Source organism: Muscardinus avellanarius, assembly GCF_963383645.1.
Source record: "Muscardinus avellanarius genome assembly, chromosome: X".
NCBI lineage: Eukaryota > Metazoa > Chordata > Mammalia > Rodentia > Gliridae > Muscardinus > Muscardinus avellanarius.
The window spans coordinates 119999031-120018102 of NC_137792.1; the positions used below are offsets into that span (position 1 = coordinate 119999031).

The 19072-nt window shown below is 35.2% G+C and overlaps 1 protein-coding gene across 1 annotated transcript in view; it reads left to right on the forward strand.

The window, feature by feature from the left end:
* Positions 1 to 1169: 1169 nt before the first annotated feature.
* The window catches only part of KLHL4 (kelch like family member 4), a gene marked incomplete at both ends in the record, with an annotated part of 79702 nt that continues 61799 nt past the window's right edge, over positions 1170 to 19072 (forward strand). Inside the window, one exon of the mRNA XM_080719416.1 lies at positions 1170 to 1591. Within this exon, the coding sequence (XP_080575542.1) occupies positions 1170 to 1591 (422 nt within the window). The remainder of the gene's footprint in view (positions 1592 to 19072) is intronic.

A 19072-nucleotide genomic window follows, 5' to 3' on the forward strand; every position in this document is an offset into this window, starting at 1 on the left:
TAAAGTTTAAATTTCATTAAGGCATTGTGATAGACACACTCCTGATACTTGATGGTCTGTTGCAGAAATATTTCCCTCTGCACAAAATAGCGATCCTAATTCAGATCTGAGTACTTATCTATATGTTATTAAACAGTGTGGTGATCTTCAATTAATTGAAAACATGCCCCTCACATCCTTTCAGAAGGACTTCTGAACAAAGAAAATAAACACTTAACATTGACTGTGAAAGTGAAGGACATGATAAGGAGGAGTTTATGTAGGCATGGAGCCAGAATAGTCTAAGCATTTTTAAACTTTGGTAACTGACAGAAGATATCTCTTTTAATCTAGTCAACTTAGAAAAGTATATGTAAGCTTAAAATATCAATTTTACATCCCCTAGTGGGGCATGTACGTGTGTTTGGGTGAGTATCTGTGCGTGTGTGTAGTCATGAGTAAAGAATACTTCCTTATGTTCTGTAATTATTCAGGTTTTCAAGTAAATGTTTATCTAGAGGCATTCACATTTTCAGATAAGCTTTGGATATAATTACTACAAATCTGCACGAAGAAGCTGATGACAAGTTGTTTCCCTTAATGAACTACTTTCAAATTTTCCATAAAAAGAAACTCAAAATAGATCATAATGAATCCCCTGTCACAGATTCTTCTGGGACAAAGTGGCACATTTTTAGAAGTGGGCTACCAAGAAATGAATCTGGTGGGGGAGGGCTGAGGAAATCCACAAGGAAGTGAGTTTAAGCACTTTGCTTTTTTACTCAATTGCTTAGGCTTCAGCCGCAGCTACTGCACTTGGCTTCGGTGGGGTAGAAGCTCAGTTAGATATCTGCAAGTCCGGGCTGGAGGGCTGTGAGCATGAAAATCTAGCAGCTGGAGTGTGTTGTGGTAGCTGCTTTCCTGTGCTAAGCTGATTTACTTGTTTAAGGTCTGACCTCATCATCCTGCCAGTATGGGTTCCCACCTACACTGTTAGCGGCAGCTTTCAGCTTCAGCTTGGAGGCTGAAGTATTCACAGTGTACCAAAGGCAGCGGGGGAGGGGAGCGAGAGCAAGAAAGACTGCTCTCTTGTGCTTTTGTTAGTTCTACAGAAGAGGCAGAGAAACAAGAGATAACAAAGGCTCCGTTTCCTTTCTGTTAGAGAAGGCTTTGTCTTTCCTTTTGCAACAATGTCAGTGTCCGGCAAGAAAGAGTTTGATGTGAAACAGATCTTAAGGCTACGCTGGAGGTGGTTTAGTCATCCTTCTCAAGGTTCGCCTAACGCTGGAAGCTGCCTTCAGCAGGAAGGATATGAGCATAGAGGGACCCCGGTTCAGGGCAGGTTGAAGAACCACTCTCGGGACAGAAACGGACTGAAGAAAGGCAGCAGTCCGGTCCACTACAACATACTGACACCAGTGCCCGGACCAGCCCCTGACCACCAGAGAGCCCTTCAGAACTGGCACCAACAAAACCTGATAGACCATCTTCAAGCAAATGAAGATACCCCTAAAGCAGTTCCACAGGGGAATTTGTTCAAAGAAGCTCGTGAAAAACACTCACAAGATTTGGAGATGATGGCAAATGACAACACAGAAGATTCTAGAGCACGGTAAGACTTTTTGGTTATATAAGTGAAAGCAAGAACCTAGGTTCATTTATTCTCTAAAACTTTCATTTAGAGTTAAATAAAAAGTGTTAAAAATAAGCTCCGAATTTATACGCAGCCAATCAGGGTCTCCAGGAAACCCTCCTCTAAGTTTTCTAAAAGAAAACTGATTATATATACATTTTGATGACTAGTGAAAACTTTTGAGAGTCCTGAGTTTACTTCTATTTCATGCCAACTCCGTTGAAAATTTGTTATCCTTTCTAAGCAATTTTTTATAATTTTTAATTTTCTGTAAATATCCATTGTGACTTAGATGTTCAAATACTTGTGATTCTCTGTACAAGTGTAATAAATGGCAGGGACACTTTCTGACTTTATGAGTTAAGCCAACTTTGGCAAAATCAAAGCTCTAACTGCTGAGCACACCCTGACCTATTGCTTACTCCATAATTATAATGGATACTCTTAAAATTATGCTATTTTTATGACAGAATGTGGAACTTCCTTTGCCGTTAATGATTCATTTCAAATGTCTTACTTTCTCAGCTAGTTTGCAATCATAAAAATTATTCTGCATAAAGCAACTAATACTGTTTATAGCAAAAAGAACTCAAAGAAGGAAAGAGAACATTTCTACTATTTCAAGCACTAAAATAGAATATTTAATCTACTGGATGTTTACTTCTTTATTTTTTCTTTTTTCATGAACAGAAATGATTATATTCTCAGCATGTTTTAGACACAGTTGATGATCTTTGAGATACAATTAAATTTTGGAATTGCTACAGAGAAATATTCCTCATGTACTTTAACTCATATAGCAGTTTGGAATAAAAATACATTAACTGATTTGGAAATCTGGATATTTGGCATATTGTGTCTTCACGAAGGACTGGCAAATTTACCTCTTGATTCAAATTTTTATTGATTTATGTCTTCCATAAATTCAAAAGTAAATGTCTAAAGATACAGCATAAGAAAAATTATTTGTGCAAAATGATACCTTTATAGGAACTCAATATGCAAAATATTTATTGAAATGACTTTTATTAGTTTGTCTGTGATACTGACTTCTTAAAAAATGAAGTGTGTGTGTGAGTGTGCCTGTGTGTGCCTGCCTGCGTGTCTGTAGTGTGTGTCTGTGTGTGTGTCTGATTTTCTATGCATTTCATGTTTACTCAAGTAAATGTAACTATTTTGATTAGAAGTTGAATTTGGTATAACTTGTAGAATTTTCAAAATAACAATGTCTTTTTTTAGATATAGCAGGTTTTCACATTATCTCTTCTTAGTATAAATGTTTTAAAACCTGATGAATTTGGAAGTTAATAAGTGAATTTAACTCTGCTGTAGACAAATTCATATTACTCACCATGCTCTTCTAAAAAATATTCTATGAGGATCTGTGAATAGATTTTCATACATGGAAATGTTTACAATAAATTAGAGAAGAAATGTGTGGCAAAATTATAAAATGCAAATTGTCACCAAGTGATATTTTTGAAAGTTACATTTCCCTTTTAGTTGCATTCTTGATATTTTGCGTGTTCTTAAGAAATTTTCTGTTACTATACTCTGGTTTCAGAGAAAAGTTAATATTTTCTTAAAACAGGAAGTAGTTTCAAACCTGTGCCAAGAGTATTTTAGACAGAAGAGAAGGACTAAATTGAGGACTTTATTAATTGAAATATAATTGTTTATTACTCTCTCACTACTCATTCCAAATCTATATGCCTTGGTTCAAGAGGGATCAAGAAGGAACTTTCTGATGTTCTGTTTCTCTAACGTCTCTCTTTTTCAGTGAGATTGCGGAACAGAAGGAAAATATTGTTGTAATTTGGCAGCAGCCTGCCATCCCTTCAATGTAACTGAATGCTTTCTCTTAAATGTGGAAGCTAGAGAGAAAATAGGAAACAAAAGAGACTTTAGATAATTGAGAAGAGTGGCCAGCAGAATAGTGGAAGAGGATGGGGAGGAGGTGGGGTGCAGAAAGGGAGGAACTGATGAAACAGTTCAAATTATGATGTGCCCATGTACTAACTACCAATTTATCTGTAATGAATGAGGAGGGGTAGGTAGCCAGATGGGACCCGAAAGGAATTACGGCAAGACTTGTGTGCATATCTGTTTGTATGAATTTGAACCTCACTAAGATATATAATCACAATGTACCAGCAAAATATAAAAAGACAGTAATCAGTGCGAGGAATTATCACATTAGTACAAGATGCACTCTAACACTTATGCAAAAGATGGATCTTTAAAGTTTCCCAACTTTTTAAAAATATTGTAGAAAATGAATCAAAAGTGGGATAAATTTTAAATATTCAATACAACAACCTGCGATTACTCCTCAAAAAATATTAAGGCCCACATACTAAGGCTCTATTAATATGCTGGTTTGGGTATTTAAAAGCCAAATTTATTTCTATATAGTTGAGTTATAAATATGTAGCATCATTAGAAAGAGCCCTAAATCATGATTAAACACTTTGCAAGTGTGTATACCAATGTTTGTCATCAGAGACCTGGGTTCAGTTATTATTTTATTTCTATCCTTGTTATCTATAAGTTCTGTATCTTTGTTCTCCACAATACCTTGCTTAAGTGTCATTTTTTTTATTTCGACCATGGCATTCCAGCATAAAACATATATTAGGCTGAGAAAGAGGATTAAATGTTTGAAGACAGACTCAGCAGCTTAGTGAGGCTCTCAGGAACTTAGTGAGACTTTGTTTCCAAATAAAATATAAAATAGGTCTGGGGGTATAGCCAAAGGTATATAGCCCCAGGTTCCATCCCCAGTTCCACAAAAAGAACAAATATATATGCATTATGATCATGTATCCTGTGACACAATACTTAGTTATGAAATCACACACGCACACACACACGCGCACACACACGCGCACACACACATCCATATCCTTATAAAGTTACATAGAAATTCACAGATGGACGTTATAACGTTAGCATTAGGCAACATTATACTAAGCTGCATTTATTAAAACAAATGGAATTTTCCTCTTATGGTGTCTGATAATATTGAATAAGACATACATACATGACTTGTTTATGGGCCTAGAATATGTCTAAGTACAGAAGTGGATATTTACAGAGATTCTTTTTCTTTAAAGAAATTGACAGGAATATGGAACATGCCCTCATTCTACCTGTTGGAGATTTTACATTTTACTCCACCTGTTTGCCAGACAGGACTCCAAATACCTTTCCAATTTTCATGTGAAATTTGCTTAGAAAAAAAACCCTAGAAAAAAAAGCAGCTATCATTCCCTATATTGATATCCCAAGGAAAGAATGATTGAATGACCAAGATATAGAATTCATTAATAATTCATACCACGAATATTTAGCACCCATTGTATTCCAGATACACTTCTAGGCACTAGGAATAAAGTAAAATAGAAAATGTTTTTAGGGAATATACATTCTGATATACAAAGGAAGACAATAAAATAAATTAAAAAGTAGAGTTTAAGTGGTTATACATAGCAAGAAGAAAAATTTATTAGTGGAAAGAGAAAAGAGCATGCTGGTACAGATAAGACAGGGTTTTTCTAATGAGGTGGCATTGAAACAGAGATTTTAATGAAGTGAAGGAAGAAGCCAAAATATTTGACTCAAGAATTTGAATGGTTGCCATTCTAATTGGAGTTAGGTAAAAATTCAGGGTGGTTTTGATTTGCATCTCTCTGATTGCTAAAGATGTTAAACTTTTTTTCATGCATTTATTGGCCATTTTAATTCCTTTTTTTGTGAAGTGTCTACTTAGTTCACTTGCCCATTTTTTGATTGGGTTATTTATTTTCTTAGTAATGAGTTTCTTGAGTTCTCTGTATATTGTAGATATTAGTCCTCTATCAGAGGAATAGTTGGCAAAAAATTTCTTCCATTCTGTACACTCACTGTTGAGATTCTTGCTAATTTCCCTTTTTGTACAGTTTAATGCAATCCAATATATTAATTCTCCTTTTAAATCCTTGCCTTTGGGGGTCTATGTTGTATCTATGTGTTCTTCAAGGAGCTTCAAGGTCTCTGGTTTGATTTACAAGTCTTTGATCCATCTTTAATTGACTCTTGTGCGGGGAGAGAAAGTGGGGTTTGTCTCCATTTTGCTGCATATGGTTAACCAGTTTTGCCAACAACATTTGTTTAAGAGGTTTTCTTTTCTAGTGTGTGTTTTAATTCCTTTATCAAAAAACGATTGGCTCTATGTGTGGGGATTTTTTTTTTTTTAGTCTTCTACCCTGCTCCATTGATTTATGTGGGTTTTTTTGGAGTGTGTCAGTACCATGCTGTTTTTATTACTATGGCTTTGTAGTATACTTTAAAGTCAGGTTTTGTGTTGCTTTCTGCATGGTTCTTTTTGCTGAGAACTACTTTGGCTATTCTGTTTCTTTGTCATTGTTGTTGTTCCCAATAAATTTAAGGATTGAATTTTCTATGTTCTTAAATGGGTATTGCACTGAATCTGTATATCACTTTTAGAAGAATGAAGAATGTCTTTTTAAAGGCCGATCTGGATTAATGAGGTTCTACACCTGAACATGTGTAAAATTATGAATAAGACATGGTTAACCTGGACAACCATTGGTGGGGGGGGAAGGGGGCGGGGGGAGAGGGCACCAAATATAGTATAAATGTATACTACTTATGTTCAATAAAAAATTGTTAAAATAAATAAATAAATAAATAAAGCTCGAAAAAAAATAAATGGGTATTGTATTGAATATGTATATAATTTTTAGAAGAATGGCTATTTGGATGATATTTATTCTGCCTATCCAAGGACAAGGTAAATCCATCTCCTAAGGTCTTCTTCGATTTTTTTTCAATGATTTATAATTTTATTTGTTGAGATCTTTCACCTCCTTGATTAGATTTATTTTTCACTATTCTAATTTTTTGTGGGATGTTCTGAGTGAAAGTTTTTTCTTAATTTCTTTTTCAGTAAATTTATGGTCAGTATAGAAGAAAGCTTCTGATTTTTAAAGATTGATTTTGTATCCAGACACTTTGCTGAATTTGTTGATCAGTTCTATAAACCTTTGGGTTGAGTTTGTTGGGTCTTCTTAGTATCATGTCTTCTGCAAATAGGGATAGTTTTAGCTCATTTTTTCCTATTTTTACTCCTTTGATTTTCTTCTCTTGCCTTATTATTTTGGCTAGAGTCTCAAGTACTATATTGAAAAGAAGTGATAAGGAACATCCTTGTTTTTGTTCCTCTTTTTAGGAGGAATACTTTAGGTTTTTCCCCTTTACTGTGGGCCTATCCATATTGCCTTTATGACGCTGAGTTACATTGCTTCTGTTCTGATTCTCTGCAGTGCTTTTAGCATAATTGGTTATTGGATTTTGTTGTATGCTTTTTTAGTATCTATTGAAATGATCCTGTGATTTTTATCTTTGGTTCTGTTTATGCGAAGGATTACATGGATTGTTTTTTGTATGTTGAACCAGCCTTGCATCCATCAGATGAACCCTACTTGGTCATGGTGTATGATTTTCTTGATGTGGTTTTGAATGAGTGTTGCTAGAATTTTGTTTAGCTTTTTTCTAAGTTCATTAAAGACACAGACCTATACTTTTTTTCTTAGCCTATAGTTTTCTTTTATTGTGCTGTTTCTATTTGGTTTTGGTATTAATGTATTGCTGGCTTTGCAGAATGTATTTAGGATACTCCAGTTTTTTTCTATTTTATAAATAGATTGAGGAGTATTGGGATTAGCTCCTCTATAAATGTTTTCTAAAATTCACTTGGGAAACCATTTGGTTCTGAGTTTTTGTATGATGGTAGGCTCTTTATTGCTGCTTCAGTATCTTTGATTGCTATTGCTATTGGTTTGTTTAAATCTTATTAACTCAATTTAAAAAGATTGCAGTATTGATTTAGAAATTTGTCAATTTCTTCTAGATTTTTCATTTTGTTGAAGCATAGCTATTCTAAGTAGTTTCTGATAATCCTGTACATTTTCATGCTGTCAGTAATAATATCTTCATTTTCAACTGTTATCTCAGTAATATGGGTTGATACTGTCTTTCTTTTGGTTAGGTTGGATAGTAGATTATGTATCTTTTTATGAGAAACCAGCTTTTGGTTTTGTTGATTTTATTGATTTATGCTTTGATTTTAAAAATATCCTGTTTTCTACTGGCTTTATGGTTAGACTGTTGTTATTTTTAATGGCTTTGAGGTGTGTCATTATTTATTTGATGACTTCTATTTTTCTTATGTGGGCACTGAGTACTATGAGTTTTCCTCTTGATACTGCCTTCAATGTGTCCCAGATATTCTGATATGGTGTGTCTCTATTTTCATTTGTTTCTAGGAATTTATTAATTTTACTCTTTACTACTTTTAGGACCCATTCCTTTTTCAGCAGTGTGGTGTTCATGTGGTTACTTTCGGTCTTCTTATAATTGATTTCTAGTTTCATTCCCTTTGGTCTTTAAAGATGCAAGGTAGTATGTCACACTTTATGAATTTGCTAGTGCTCACTTTGTGGCCCAGGATGTGGTCTGTTTTGAAGAAGGTTTCATGAGCAGCTGAGAAAAAGTTGAACTCTGCTGTAGTTGGGTTCGATATTCTTCATGTGTCTAATAGGGTCATTTGGTTTATGATGCTCTTTAGGTCTGAGACATCTTTACTGACATTTTGTCTAGAAGATCGGTCTAGCAGTGTGAGAGGAGTGTTGAAGTCTCCCAGTATTATTGTATCGAGATCTTTGTGTTAACCCACAAAGAGTTTTTTTCATGAAAGTGGCTGCACCTGAGTTTGGGGTATAAATGTTAGGTATTATTATTTCATCTTGCTGGATTGTTCCTTTTACTAGTAAAAAATGACTTGCTTTGATTACCTTGCTCTAGCCCTTACCCTTTAACTTGTGACTATCCTTACTTTTAAGAAGAGTTTTTTTGCAGGCAGCATAGAGATGGTCTCTGGCTTTTAATTCATTGTATTACATTCTATATATTACATATACTTTATATGTCATGTTATATATGCATATGTACATATATGTCTATATATGTATATATATATATATATATATATATATATATATGTAATGATGGAAAGACTTTTGATTAATTTATGGTTTAATTTCTGTGGAATCTTTTACTCTTGAGTCCTCTAATTATTTTGCTTCACCTTCTGCATTTCATGGAGGATATAAAACAATTTTACAAAATTGTGTGATGTGAAACATTTTTTCTGAATTCAATCTTCTTGTGATCATTTAAAAAATGCAATGTGAAATACACTCCAATTTCCCCCAGAGAATCCAGTTATTCTGATATTTCCTCTCTATTGAAAATGTAAGTTTATCTGTTATGCTAAAAAATTGCATACATTTTTTCTGCAATAATGGGGATTGAACCCAGGGGTATTCTATCTCTGAGCTACACCCTCTAGCCTTTTTCATTTATGTTTTTTAATTAATTAATTAACTTATTTATTTATTTATTGCGGGTCTTGGAATGGAACTCAGGGGCGTTTTACCTCTGAGCTACACCCCCTGCCCTATTTTTTATTCTTTATTTTGAAACCAAGTCTTACTGAGTTGTAGAGGGCCTCACTAAGTAGCTGAGGCTGTCCACGAACTGCGATACTCTGGTCTCAGCCTCCCGAATGCTGGGATTACAAGCGTGCGCCACCATACCCGGTTTCATTGATGTTTTTGAAATAGGATCTCATTAAGTTTCTGAGAGTCTTTCTATGTTGCCCAGGCCAACCTTAAACTGAGGATCCTCCTGTCTCAGCTTCCCAAATATTGGATTACCAGCATACAGTGTATTAATCATTTTTTTAATGTGTCTGAATCTTAGACTCACTTTTTCCTGATTTTCAACAATACTAAACAACCTATTTATATGATGTTTTTTTTTCAGAATTTGTTATTTCTCTGTGATTATTAAATACATGTAATTTTTTTACATTGTAAATTTATATTGTGACAGTATGTTCATCCAAATATTGTAATGACCATCACCTTGCTCATATCTAACATTGAAGATCTGGTAAAATTATTGTTTAGTCATAACCATCCATATTTCCATCAGTCAAGAGACATTTCCTTATTATTAATATTCAGTTTTGGTTTCCATGATGTGATTAGTAGCTATATATTGTTCATTAGAACAGAATGAATTTAGCAGAGAAGAAATTTGAAATGAATAACAAGAAAATGAATACATTCATTTTCTTAAATTTTACTAGTACAATTCATGAAACAGTTTTCATATTTTGACTCACTGTATCCAAATGTTATCAGGTAATGATATATTTTTTGTACTGGGAATTGAACCCTGGAAAATTCTACCACTGAGCTACACTCTCAGCCCTTTCTGTTCTTTTATTTGTTTTTAAGTAAGGTCTCAATAAGTTGCTAAGGATCTTGCTAAATTCTCAGGATGGCTGCAAACCTGTGATCCTCCTGTCTCAGCTTCCCAAATACTGGGGTTATAGGGATGCACCACCAGACTCAGGTAAGGCTCATGATTATTTAATGAACATTATAATAAGAATTCAACTGTGTATTAGTTTATACCATTCCAAGGTCCATGTCATAAATTGCAGTTAGCATGGTCTGCTAATTCTCTATTACCAACCTTAGTCAAGTATTACCAACTTCTTAAATTCTATATATTAGAAATTTTTCTTAAACAGCTAATCCTCAAGATTGCAATTTCTTAATCCTAACATCACTTTCTGATTAAAAATGAACATAGCAGCAGTGAAAAATAATTTCTCTTCTATGTTACACACCACCTGGGTAAAGACTGTTACTGTTTGGGGGGAACTGTCCCTGGGGACCTCTGTTAGGCTCCCGGAGATAGTCCTTGTCCAGACTAATGATAAATATGCAATACTCCGGAATCTTGCTGAAGACTTAAATGAATTTATTATTAAAAATGATAGAGATACAGAAGACAGTTACATTCCTATGCATGCAATCCCTGGATAGCATGGAGGAGGTGGCCTGAATGAAGTCACTCACCTAGAAAATATAAAACAGCCTTTTATAGATACGAAATTTTCCATCTTGTTCTACTATGTACTCCTACTGTTATAGTGAAATATGTTACAGTGTAATATGTTACGGTTTGGGAATGTTATGGTTGTGGGGAAACTGTTCCCAGGGACCCCTGTTAGGGTCCCAGACACAATTTCCCTCAAACCACAAAAAAAAAACCCAAAACAGAAAAACCACGGGTTCTTGTCCTGAGCTAATGGTAAAAACACATTAGCCCGGACTCTTGCTGAAGATTTAAAGAAGTTTATTAAAAAGATAGAAATACAGAAGATAGTTACAGCCCCATGCCAGAATGGCAAGGGGGGGTGGTTCAAATGAATGCCCCACCCAAGATTACAAGCCTGTGCCACCATGCCCGGCTGCTAATTACTTTTAACAAGAATACTTTGCATTATAATAGCTACCTGACTGCCTGGCAGTAACCTGGCCCTTCCCTCTTACAACTCTGCCCTCCATTTTCTATAACCTGATTTTTAAAAATATATATTAATAACCAATAATTCTTTTTTGAATCTTTTTAATCCATTCCTAATACTGGTACATTCTAAGAATCTGCTTGTCTACTCCTAAAACAGATGGATATACATGGATAATATATATATACATGGATAATATATATATATAAAAAATTTGGCATTCATATACTCTGAAATATAATCTTATAACTTTTTATTGGACTCATTTCAAAATAATTATAACTTTACTGAAATAGCAATGTAGTCAGAAATATGCCTTATTTAAGCCTATTTTCACATTGGATTTGAGATTCTGAAAAAGTGCTATTTATCATCACATATCACTGAGGAAATTATCTTTTGTCCCAGTCGATCTATTTTTAAATCAATGTTATATTTATTCATAGAGGATATTTTTGGTTTCTATTTTACTTTCTATTTGTTACCAAAAATATCCTGTATGAACAAATATAACATTGATAAATAAAATAGAAACTAATCCGGACGTGGTGGCGCACGCTTGTACTCCCCGCGCTTGGGAGGCAGAGACAGGAGGATCGCGCAGGTTCGAAGCCAGCCGCGCGGCGCTGGCTTAGGAGACCCTGTTTCCAAAACAAACAAACAAACAAACAAAAAGTAAAAATAAATAGGTTTGGGAGTGTAGCCCACAGGTAGAAGGGCTTCCAGGAACCCCAGTACCACCAAAAAAAAAAAAAAAGGCAGGGGGTGTGGCTCAGAGGTAAAATGCCCCTGGGTTCCATCCCTAGTACCGATACCGCAAAAAGAAATATATATATATATATATATATATATATATATATATATATATATATATATATATATTAATATATACCAGTTTACTAATATGGGAGTGGAAAAACAGATGAAATTTCATCCTTGCTCTTTATTTATTGATTGATTTTTATTTCATACTATAAAAGTTTCAGATGGAGCCCCACGTTTGGGTGCCAAAACTGTAACGGTGCCACACCAAAACTGTAATAGTACCTCCGTTGGGCACCAAAACTTTTAACAGTGTGATATGGAGCCACGGGTTCTTGTTCTTAGCTACCTTAGAAAAGAATAACTAGAACTATGCTGCAAGCTTAAGCAATTTTTATTATTACAAAGGTAGAAAGAAGAGACAGAAATTACTACAGCACTATGAGAGAGAAAGAGACAGACACAGAGAGAGAGAGAGAGAGAGAGAGAGAGAGAGAGAGAGAGAGAGAGAGAGACATAAGAGACATAGTGGAGTGCCTTGAAGGTAAGACACTGAAGTTTTGAATACCAATAGTCTTCCTGACCAGACTAGGTGTAGATCTGCCCATTAATTTCAGACAAGCCTTTTGATGTGATTTTGAGGATTTTCTATCTTAAATCCTATTTAGTCTTTCCATTTGCTCCTGAACTAACTCACGTGTAGGTGGGCCACCCCTGTCTCCTGTGGTTTAGCAAAGTCAGAGATACCCTCTTCCCAGTCCTTGGGGAGTTTTAGCTTATCTGCTAAAAGTTATTTATTATGTAACCTTGTCTTTAAAATATGAAGACCCTGGGCTACAACTCTTTTGTGTTCTTGCTAATCACTTTTGGTGCCGGAACTCTGCAGAAAAATAGTTGGCTCCACACCAAAGCTATTTTCCAATACATTTTCCAAAGCTATTTCCCAACGCCGGCACATTCCCTATTACATATCACATAAAACATAGTATAATGAAGTGCATATACTTTGGGAATGGCTAAATCTAGCTAATAGCTTTGATCACAACTGACAGTTTGGTTCACTAAATATTTCCCAGGCTATCTTCTAAAACTGTGAATTGGCAAGTGGATGTCCCATAAGGGAAGCTTAGATAATGAAAAGCATAATGGTGAAATAAAATTGACTAGAAAGCATTTAAAATAATGTACCTGTCTACTTGATTAAATTGTAGAATGATCTGTTATTGAAAAAGGAGCTATGGGAATTTGTCAAAATTAATTTCTTGCATCAATATCTATGAATTTCAAGAAGACATCAGTGAAAATTCAGCCCTGAGCTTGTATGTTAAAATGTTCACTTGCTGCTGGACAAATGCAAGCCAGTTTTCTTGCTGTCTTTTGATCTCCTTTATGCTACTGGCTACAAATGTGGAGATTAACTGATAATCATATGGGTAGCAGACAAAGTGTGACTTTGTTGTTTATGGTTTTTTCTCCTAGAAGGATCATTCATTTTTTAGTCTTTGTCTGTTTTTAATCTGTTTAAAATATTAGCCATTATTTTTATAAAGTCAATAGTTATGAAAAAGCACTTTAATGAGATGTCTAATGTGCTGAAGGAACAAATTAATTGATTAGAACAATGATATTTATCTTCAAATTCTGATAACCAATCTAAAATGTTCATGGTTTTAACATAAAACCTATTTAGGGTTCCAAGTCCACCCCTAAATTAAATGTGTTTGTGTCCTCAAATGTTTTCCTGCCACATCCTACATGAAAGACACAATAGAGCTTTTACCTTAATTCATCTGAGAAGATAGTACTCATTCTTTCCTGTAGCTTGAAGTCGAGTACAGTGTACATCAGATAAATTTAGTTTAGTTTGCAAAACTCTGCCATGTTAACAGGAAGAGCACGCTGAAGTTTAATATTTAAGAATTATTTTTTAAAGGAGTTCATTTTTTGTCTTTTTGAAACCGGGGATCGAACACAGAGTGCCACACGTGCAAAGCAGGCGCTTTGCCACTGAGCTACATCCCGGTCCCAAGAATTATCTTTTAGAACATCAGATACAAAATCTAAATAGTTGCAATCTGTGTCTAATATTAATTCAGAAAACAACAGCAATTTCTATAGTGATTTCTCTTAAGTTCTCTATTTTTTTCGTGTTCTTTTTTTCAAATGCAAAGTGTCAAATGAAAACTGTTTCCTACCACCAATAATAAAAAGCCATTTTAAGGCTTTTTTATTCATATTATCTACAACATTAACGAGAGGTATAGTACTTGCTTTTAAAGTCCTGTTATAATACTTTAGGTCTCCTTATGTTTTTGTCTTTTAAGTGGGCAGTGTGTAGTTTATGGAGAACTACAAAAATTCTGCATGGTCCAAATTACTCTATCCTTATCCTTTTCCCTGATTTCCACAATTATTTTTAGAGATTACATCCTCTTTTTCAAGGCTTTCATTGTCCTTTGTTTACTGTAAATAGCCATGGCCTCTCTGATACTGCTTTCAATAGGAATCTATTCATTTGCAGGCCTCTGATCCAATTTTGCTTATGTTGTTGGTTTATTTTTATATTTTATCCAATGGAAAATATTTAAAATAAAATCCACCCCATTAAGAATTACACTTAGCATAACTTTCTTGAGCCTCATCCCTTTTTTCACATGACAGACTTCTTTCTTTTGTTTCCCTTTATTATTTTTTTAAATAATTTGGTCATAGTAAGTTGCTGTCTTAACTCCCTAACACTAGCTGTACTTGATACTTGATCAGAAAGAAAACTTCATACATCAATAGATATTCATACAATAAGATGAACAGGAGTCTCTCTAACCCTTCCTATGGCTGTGCTTTCTCAGACATTGTGTGTAGATTTCAAACTAGATGGGATTTGGATATTTCTTTTCCTTTCAGGAACTCAAAATCTTTTGTTTACACTGATGTCTGGCTTTGGAAATGTGGGATGGAATGTTGGAGGCATGCTCTACTCCTCTCCTTCCTCTCTTCCTTCTAGATAAACCTCAAAATTTTTCACGTTCTTCCAATCTCACAGATCCATGTTGGAAACAGCAAGTCATCTGGACATTTTCCTTCTTTTCTAGCTAGTTCCACTAATTTATCAATGTCCTGTCAGTTCTAGGTCAGGGAAGACACAATCCAGAACCTTTTGCAATAACATAAGATGCTAGGAAGTTGACGCAAGTTCTTCTCCTTGTCCTTCCTCCTAGAAAAGAAGCCTACGGTTCCACACCTTATTGCAGTCTCACAAAGCTGTGCCATCCACAACAAGCCACTCATCCCTTTATTTTGCATTAGTAACCATCCTCAGTCATCAGAATTATTTCAGTTACACCCATACTCTATGTAAAGGAACCAGAAAGTAGCTTGGGTAGCACACCCAAAGACCAGGGTGTCGCAGACCCAGGCCCACATCATTCTTTGCCCCAGAGAAGGTGCACCTCATGGCATCAGCTCAGTCCTGAGCTGAGCTTGCCAGGGAAAGGGGCAGATGCAACTGTCAAATTGTTCTTACACATTTTAATATAGTTGTTCATTTTGTGATCCTTCCTTAAGAAGTATTATAACTTCTTAACTGGATTCAAATCAGCTCATGAAGGCACTTTGATCCATGTATTGTTAAATTAGTATATTTGTGGACAAATGGGACTGAAATTTCCTATACCATGATCTTGCTGATTTTGTTATTTTATAGTTTAATTTTATAATAACCCATATAAACCAAATATATCAAAGTAGATTTTTATATTTATAACATCTAATTAATTGCTTATATGCTAAAATATGTTACTTTGTAAATATTACCATTTCAGAAAACCACTTTTTTTAATTTATTTTTTTTGAGTTTGAATCTTTTTTTTTTAATTTTATTGGTGCACTGTATTCATACATCATAGTAGGATGCATACTTTTGTATACATACATGCACACTTTTCCCAGTCAGCCCCCACCCAATCCCCACCCCATTCTCTCCCTATCCCTCCCTCCCATGCTTGGCTTAGTAGTTGACATCTAGTATTATGGCAGTTTATCTAAAATTAAAAATGATAATCTCACATAACAGTTTCATTTGTCTGATACCAAGCTTTTGATGACTTAAAGATGACATTTCAATATTTCTTTTTGCTTTCTTTCTTACCAGAGAATATTTTTTTCTATTTTTTAGGTGAAACTATCATATATTTATATATTTATTTTTCAGAAAAAAATCTATCCTAATATGGAATATGGAGTCTAGGTACCCAAAACGATCTTGAAAAAGAACAAAGCTAGAAGATATATATTTTCTGATTTCAAACCATATAAAGCTACAATAATTGAAACAGTGTAGTACTATTCTAAAGGCAGATATATAAACCATTGGAGTTAAATAAAAGCCTAGAGCTAAATTCTTCCCTATATTGTCAAGTTATTTTTGACAAGGTTTCCACAAACATTTGGTGGTGGAAATGATAATCTTTTAACTAAATATTGTTAAAAAATAATAATTACATGGAAAAGAATAAAATTGGACCCTTACCTAATCCCATGTACAAATATTAACTCAAAATAGATAATAGACCTAAATACAAATCTTGAGACTATAAACTTTTAGGATAAAATCTGGGTCATAAAACCTCACAACATTGAAATTGGCAGTGATTTCTTGGTTATGATTTCAATGACACAGGCAACAGAGGAGTATACAGACTCCCTAAAAAATAAAAAAATAAAAAAATTGTATATCCAAAGACAATGTAAACAGAGTTAACAGTTACTAATAGAATGGGATAAAATATTTCCAATTGCTATATCTGAAGGTATATTAATATTCCAACTAGAAATCCTAAAAATTAACAACAATAAAGGCAAACAATACCATTTAGAGATAGGTAAAAGACTAACATAAATAATGAATCTCCACAGATAACCAATCTTAATTGTCTGTTGGATGGAAACTCTTGTTTCTCTGGTTCTGGTGTGTGTTACCTATTTCTTCTTTGTAGTTAATCTCTTTGAGTATTTTCTCTAGTGCTGGTTTTGAAGACATAAATTCCTTCAGTTTCTGTTTGTCATGGAAGCTTCTTATTTCTCCATCTAATTTGATAGAAAGTTTTGCTGGGTAGGAAATTTTTGGCTGGAAGTTGTTTTCTTTCAGAGTTTGGAATATGTTACTCCAAGCCCTTCTGGCTCTCATGACTTGGTTTGGGAAGTCTGGAGTGATTCTAATTGGTTTGCCTCTGAATGTCACTTGGCCCTTTGCTTTTGTTGCCTTTAAGATTCTCTGCTTGGCTTCCACATTGGTCATTTTGACAATTATGTGGTGTGGGGATTCTCTTCTCCGATCCTGTCTAAAGGGAGTTCTATAAGTTTCCTGGACCTTTGTATCAACCTCTTGCTCTATGTTTGGAAAATTTTCTGCTATTACTTCCTTGAAGAGATTGTTGATCCCTTTGATTTCACTTTCTTTTCCCTCCTCTATTCCAATTATTCTTAGGTTAGCTCTCTTAAAATGGGCCCATATTTCTTCAATATCAGATTCCTGCTGTCGGATATTTTTTTCTAGATTAGAAACTATGAGTTCATTTTTGGATTGCTCATCTTCTAAGAGCGAGATTCTGTTCTCCATGTGTTCTAATCGGTTGTTTGTGCTTTGAATTGAGGCCTTTACTTCATTAATTGCATCCTTTATCTCTTTTTGGCTCTCTCTGAGTTCTTTTTGAAGCACCTCTATTATTTCTACAGTTATTTTCCTGATTTGATCTTCTAGAAATCTCTGATTTTCAGTTTTATCGGGTTCTGATGTTGTGGGGTTGTGGGCATTAATTGCTCCAGTATTATTCTTCTTTCCCATGATTTCCGATGTTTGTGCCTTCTCTGGGTTCTTCCCTTGGGTCACTATGACTTCCCTTAAGGTGTTCTGGATCTCGAGTCAGTAGTATCTCGGACCCCACTACTCCTTTACTGGGTTTTATCACAGAGTCTCCGACCCAGAGAGTCGATAGAGGCTGCTTTAGACTGTGGGGGGTGCCAGGTTGCACGTTCTCCTATGGTGTGATATCTCTGCCACCGCCCCTCCCCCACTGGGTCAAGTCCCAGGGAGTACAGTACTGGGATTTCTCCTCTGTGGCCTGCAATCTGACTCACTGTTCTTGATTACGCAGATGTGGCTGTACTGGCCTCGCTGAATTCGCTGCTGCTGCCGCCGGTGGCAATATGGCGCCGCTGCTATGCCCTCGGCTATGGGGCTGGCGTTTTTCTTCTTGATTTTGATTTCCACTCTGAATCCCTGCAGCATGTGCTGAGCTCGGCCACTGGGAGCTTTAGATGCTCTCTGCGCGGAGAAATCCTGTCTGGCTGTTCCGCAGCGGCTCTCCTCGGCTTGCTGTAGCCGTCCCGTGAATTCGCCGGTGCCTCCGGCAGTATGGCGCTGCTGCCGCGTCTGCCGCGTCCTCGGGCGCAAGGCCGGTGTATCTCCTCTGTGGCTCTGTTCTCAGTCCGCTTTCTCTCTGGAGCCTGGTGATTTTTTGTTTCACTGGTGATGGTGTTTTCTGGCTATGAAAGGTGCTGATTTTGTGGTAATGGAGATTTGTTGTTAGCGGGGCTCTTAAGCCCCGCTTTTCTCGGTCGCCCAGAAAACCACTTTTTTAAGTGAGTAAAATTTAATTTAATCTTGGAATAGGGATATAGTTAGAAATGCAACCCAAATATAGTCTGCAAACTGGAAGCTTTATCATAAAGAATACATTTCAGAAATCATCATCACATTTTGAAAATAATAACACTCTACTAAAATAATCATTTAACATTTCAGTATCCTTCATTTACAGAATGGTGACTCTAGTTAAACCTCATATTGCAAATACAATCTTAGCAGCAGAGACTCCATATGTCTGTTATTACCCAAACCCTGTCCACACAGTTGTATCATAAAACAAATCAAGTTTCCAAAGATTGTTGTAGCCTATTTTTCAGCTCTATTATACAGTGAAGATATTAGGGTTATAAACTGACCCAATAATTCCTTTAAAATCTCAATTGCTGACGATCAGATAATTCTCCCTTTTTATATATATTTTAACCTAAAATAGCTTTCATTAAATTATCTATATCATGTCTTATTCATAATAATATCCTAGGTTATAAATTTTTATGATAGTTGCACCTTGATACATGACATTGTTTTAACTTATAGATCAGTGGCAATTTTTTTTCATTTTATCCTCAACACTAGGTTGCAATTATTACCTAGTTTTCTG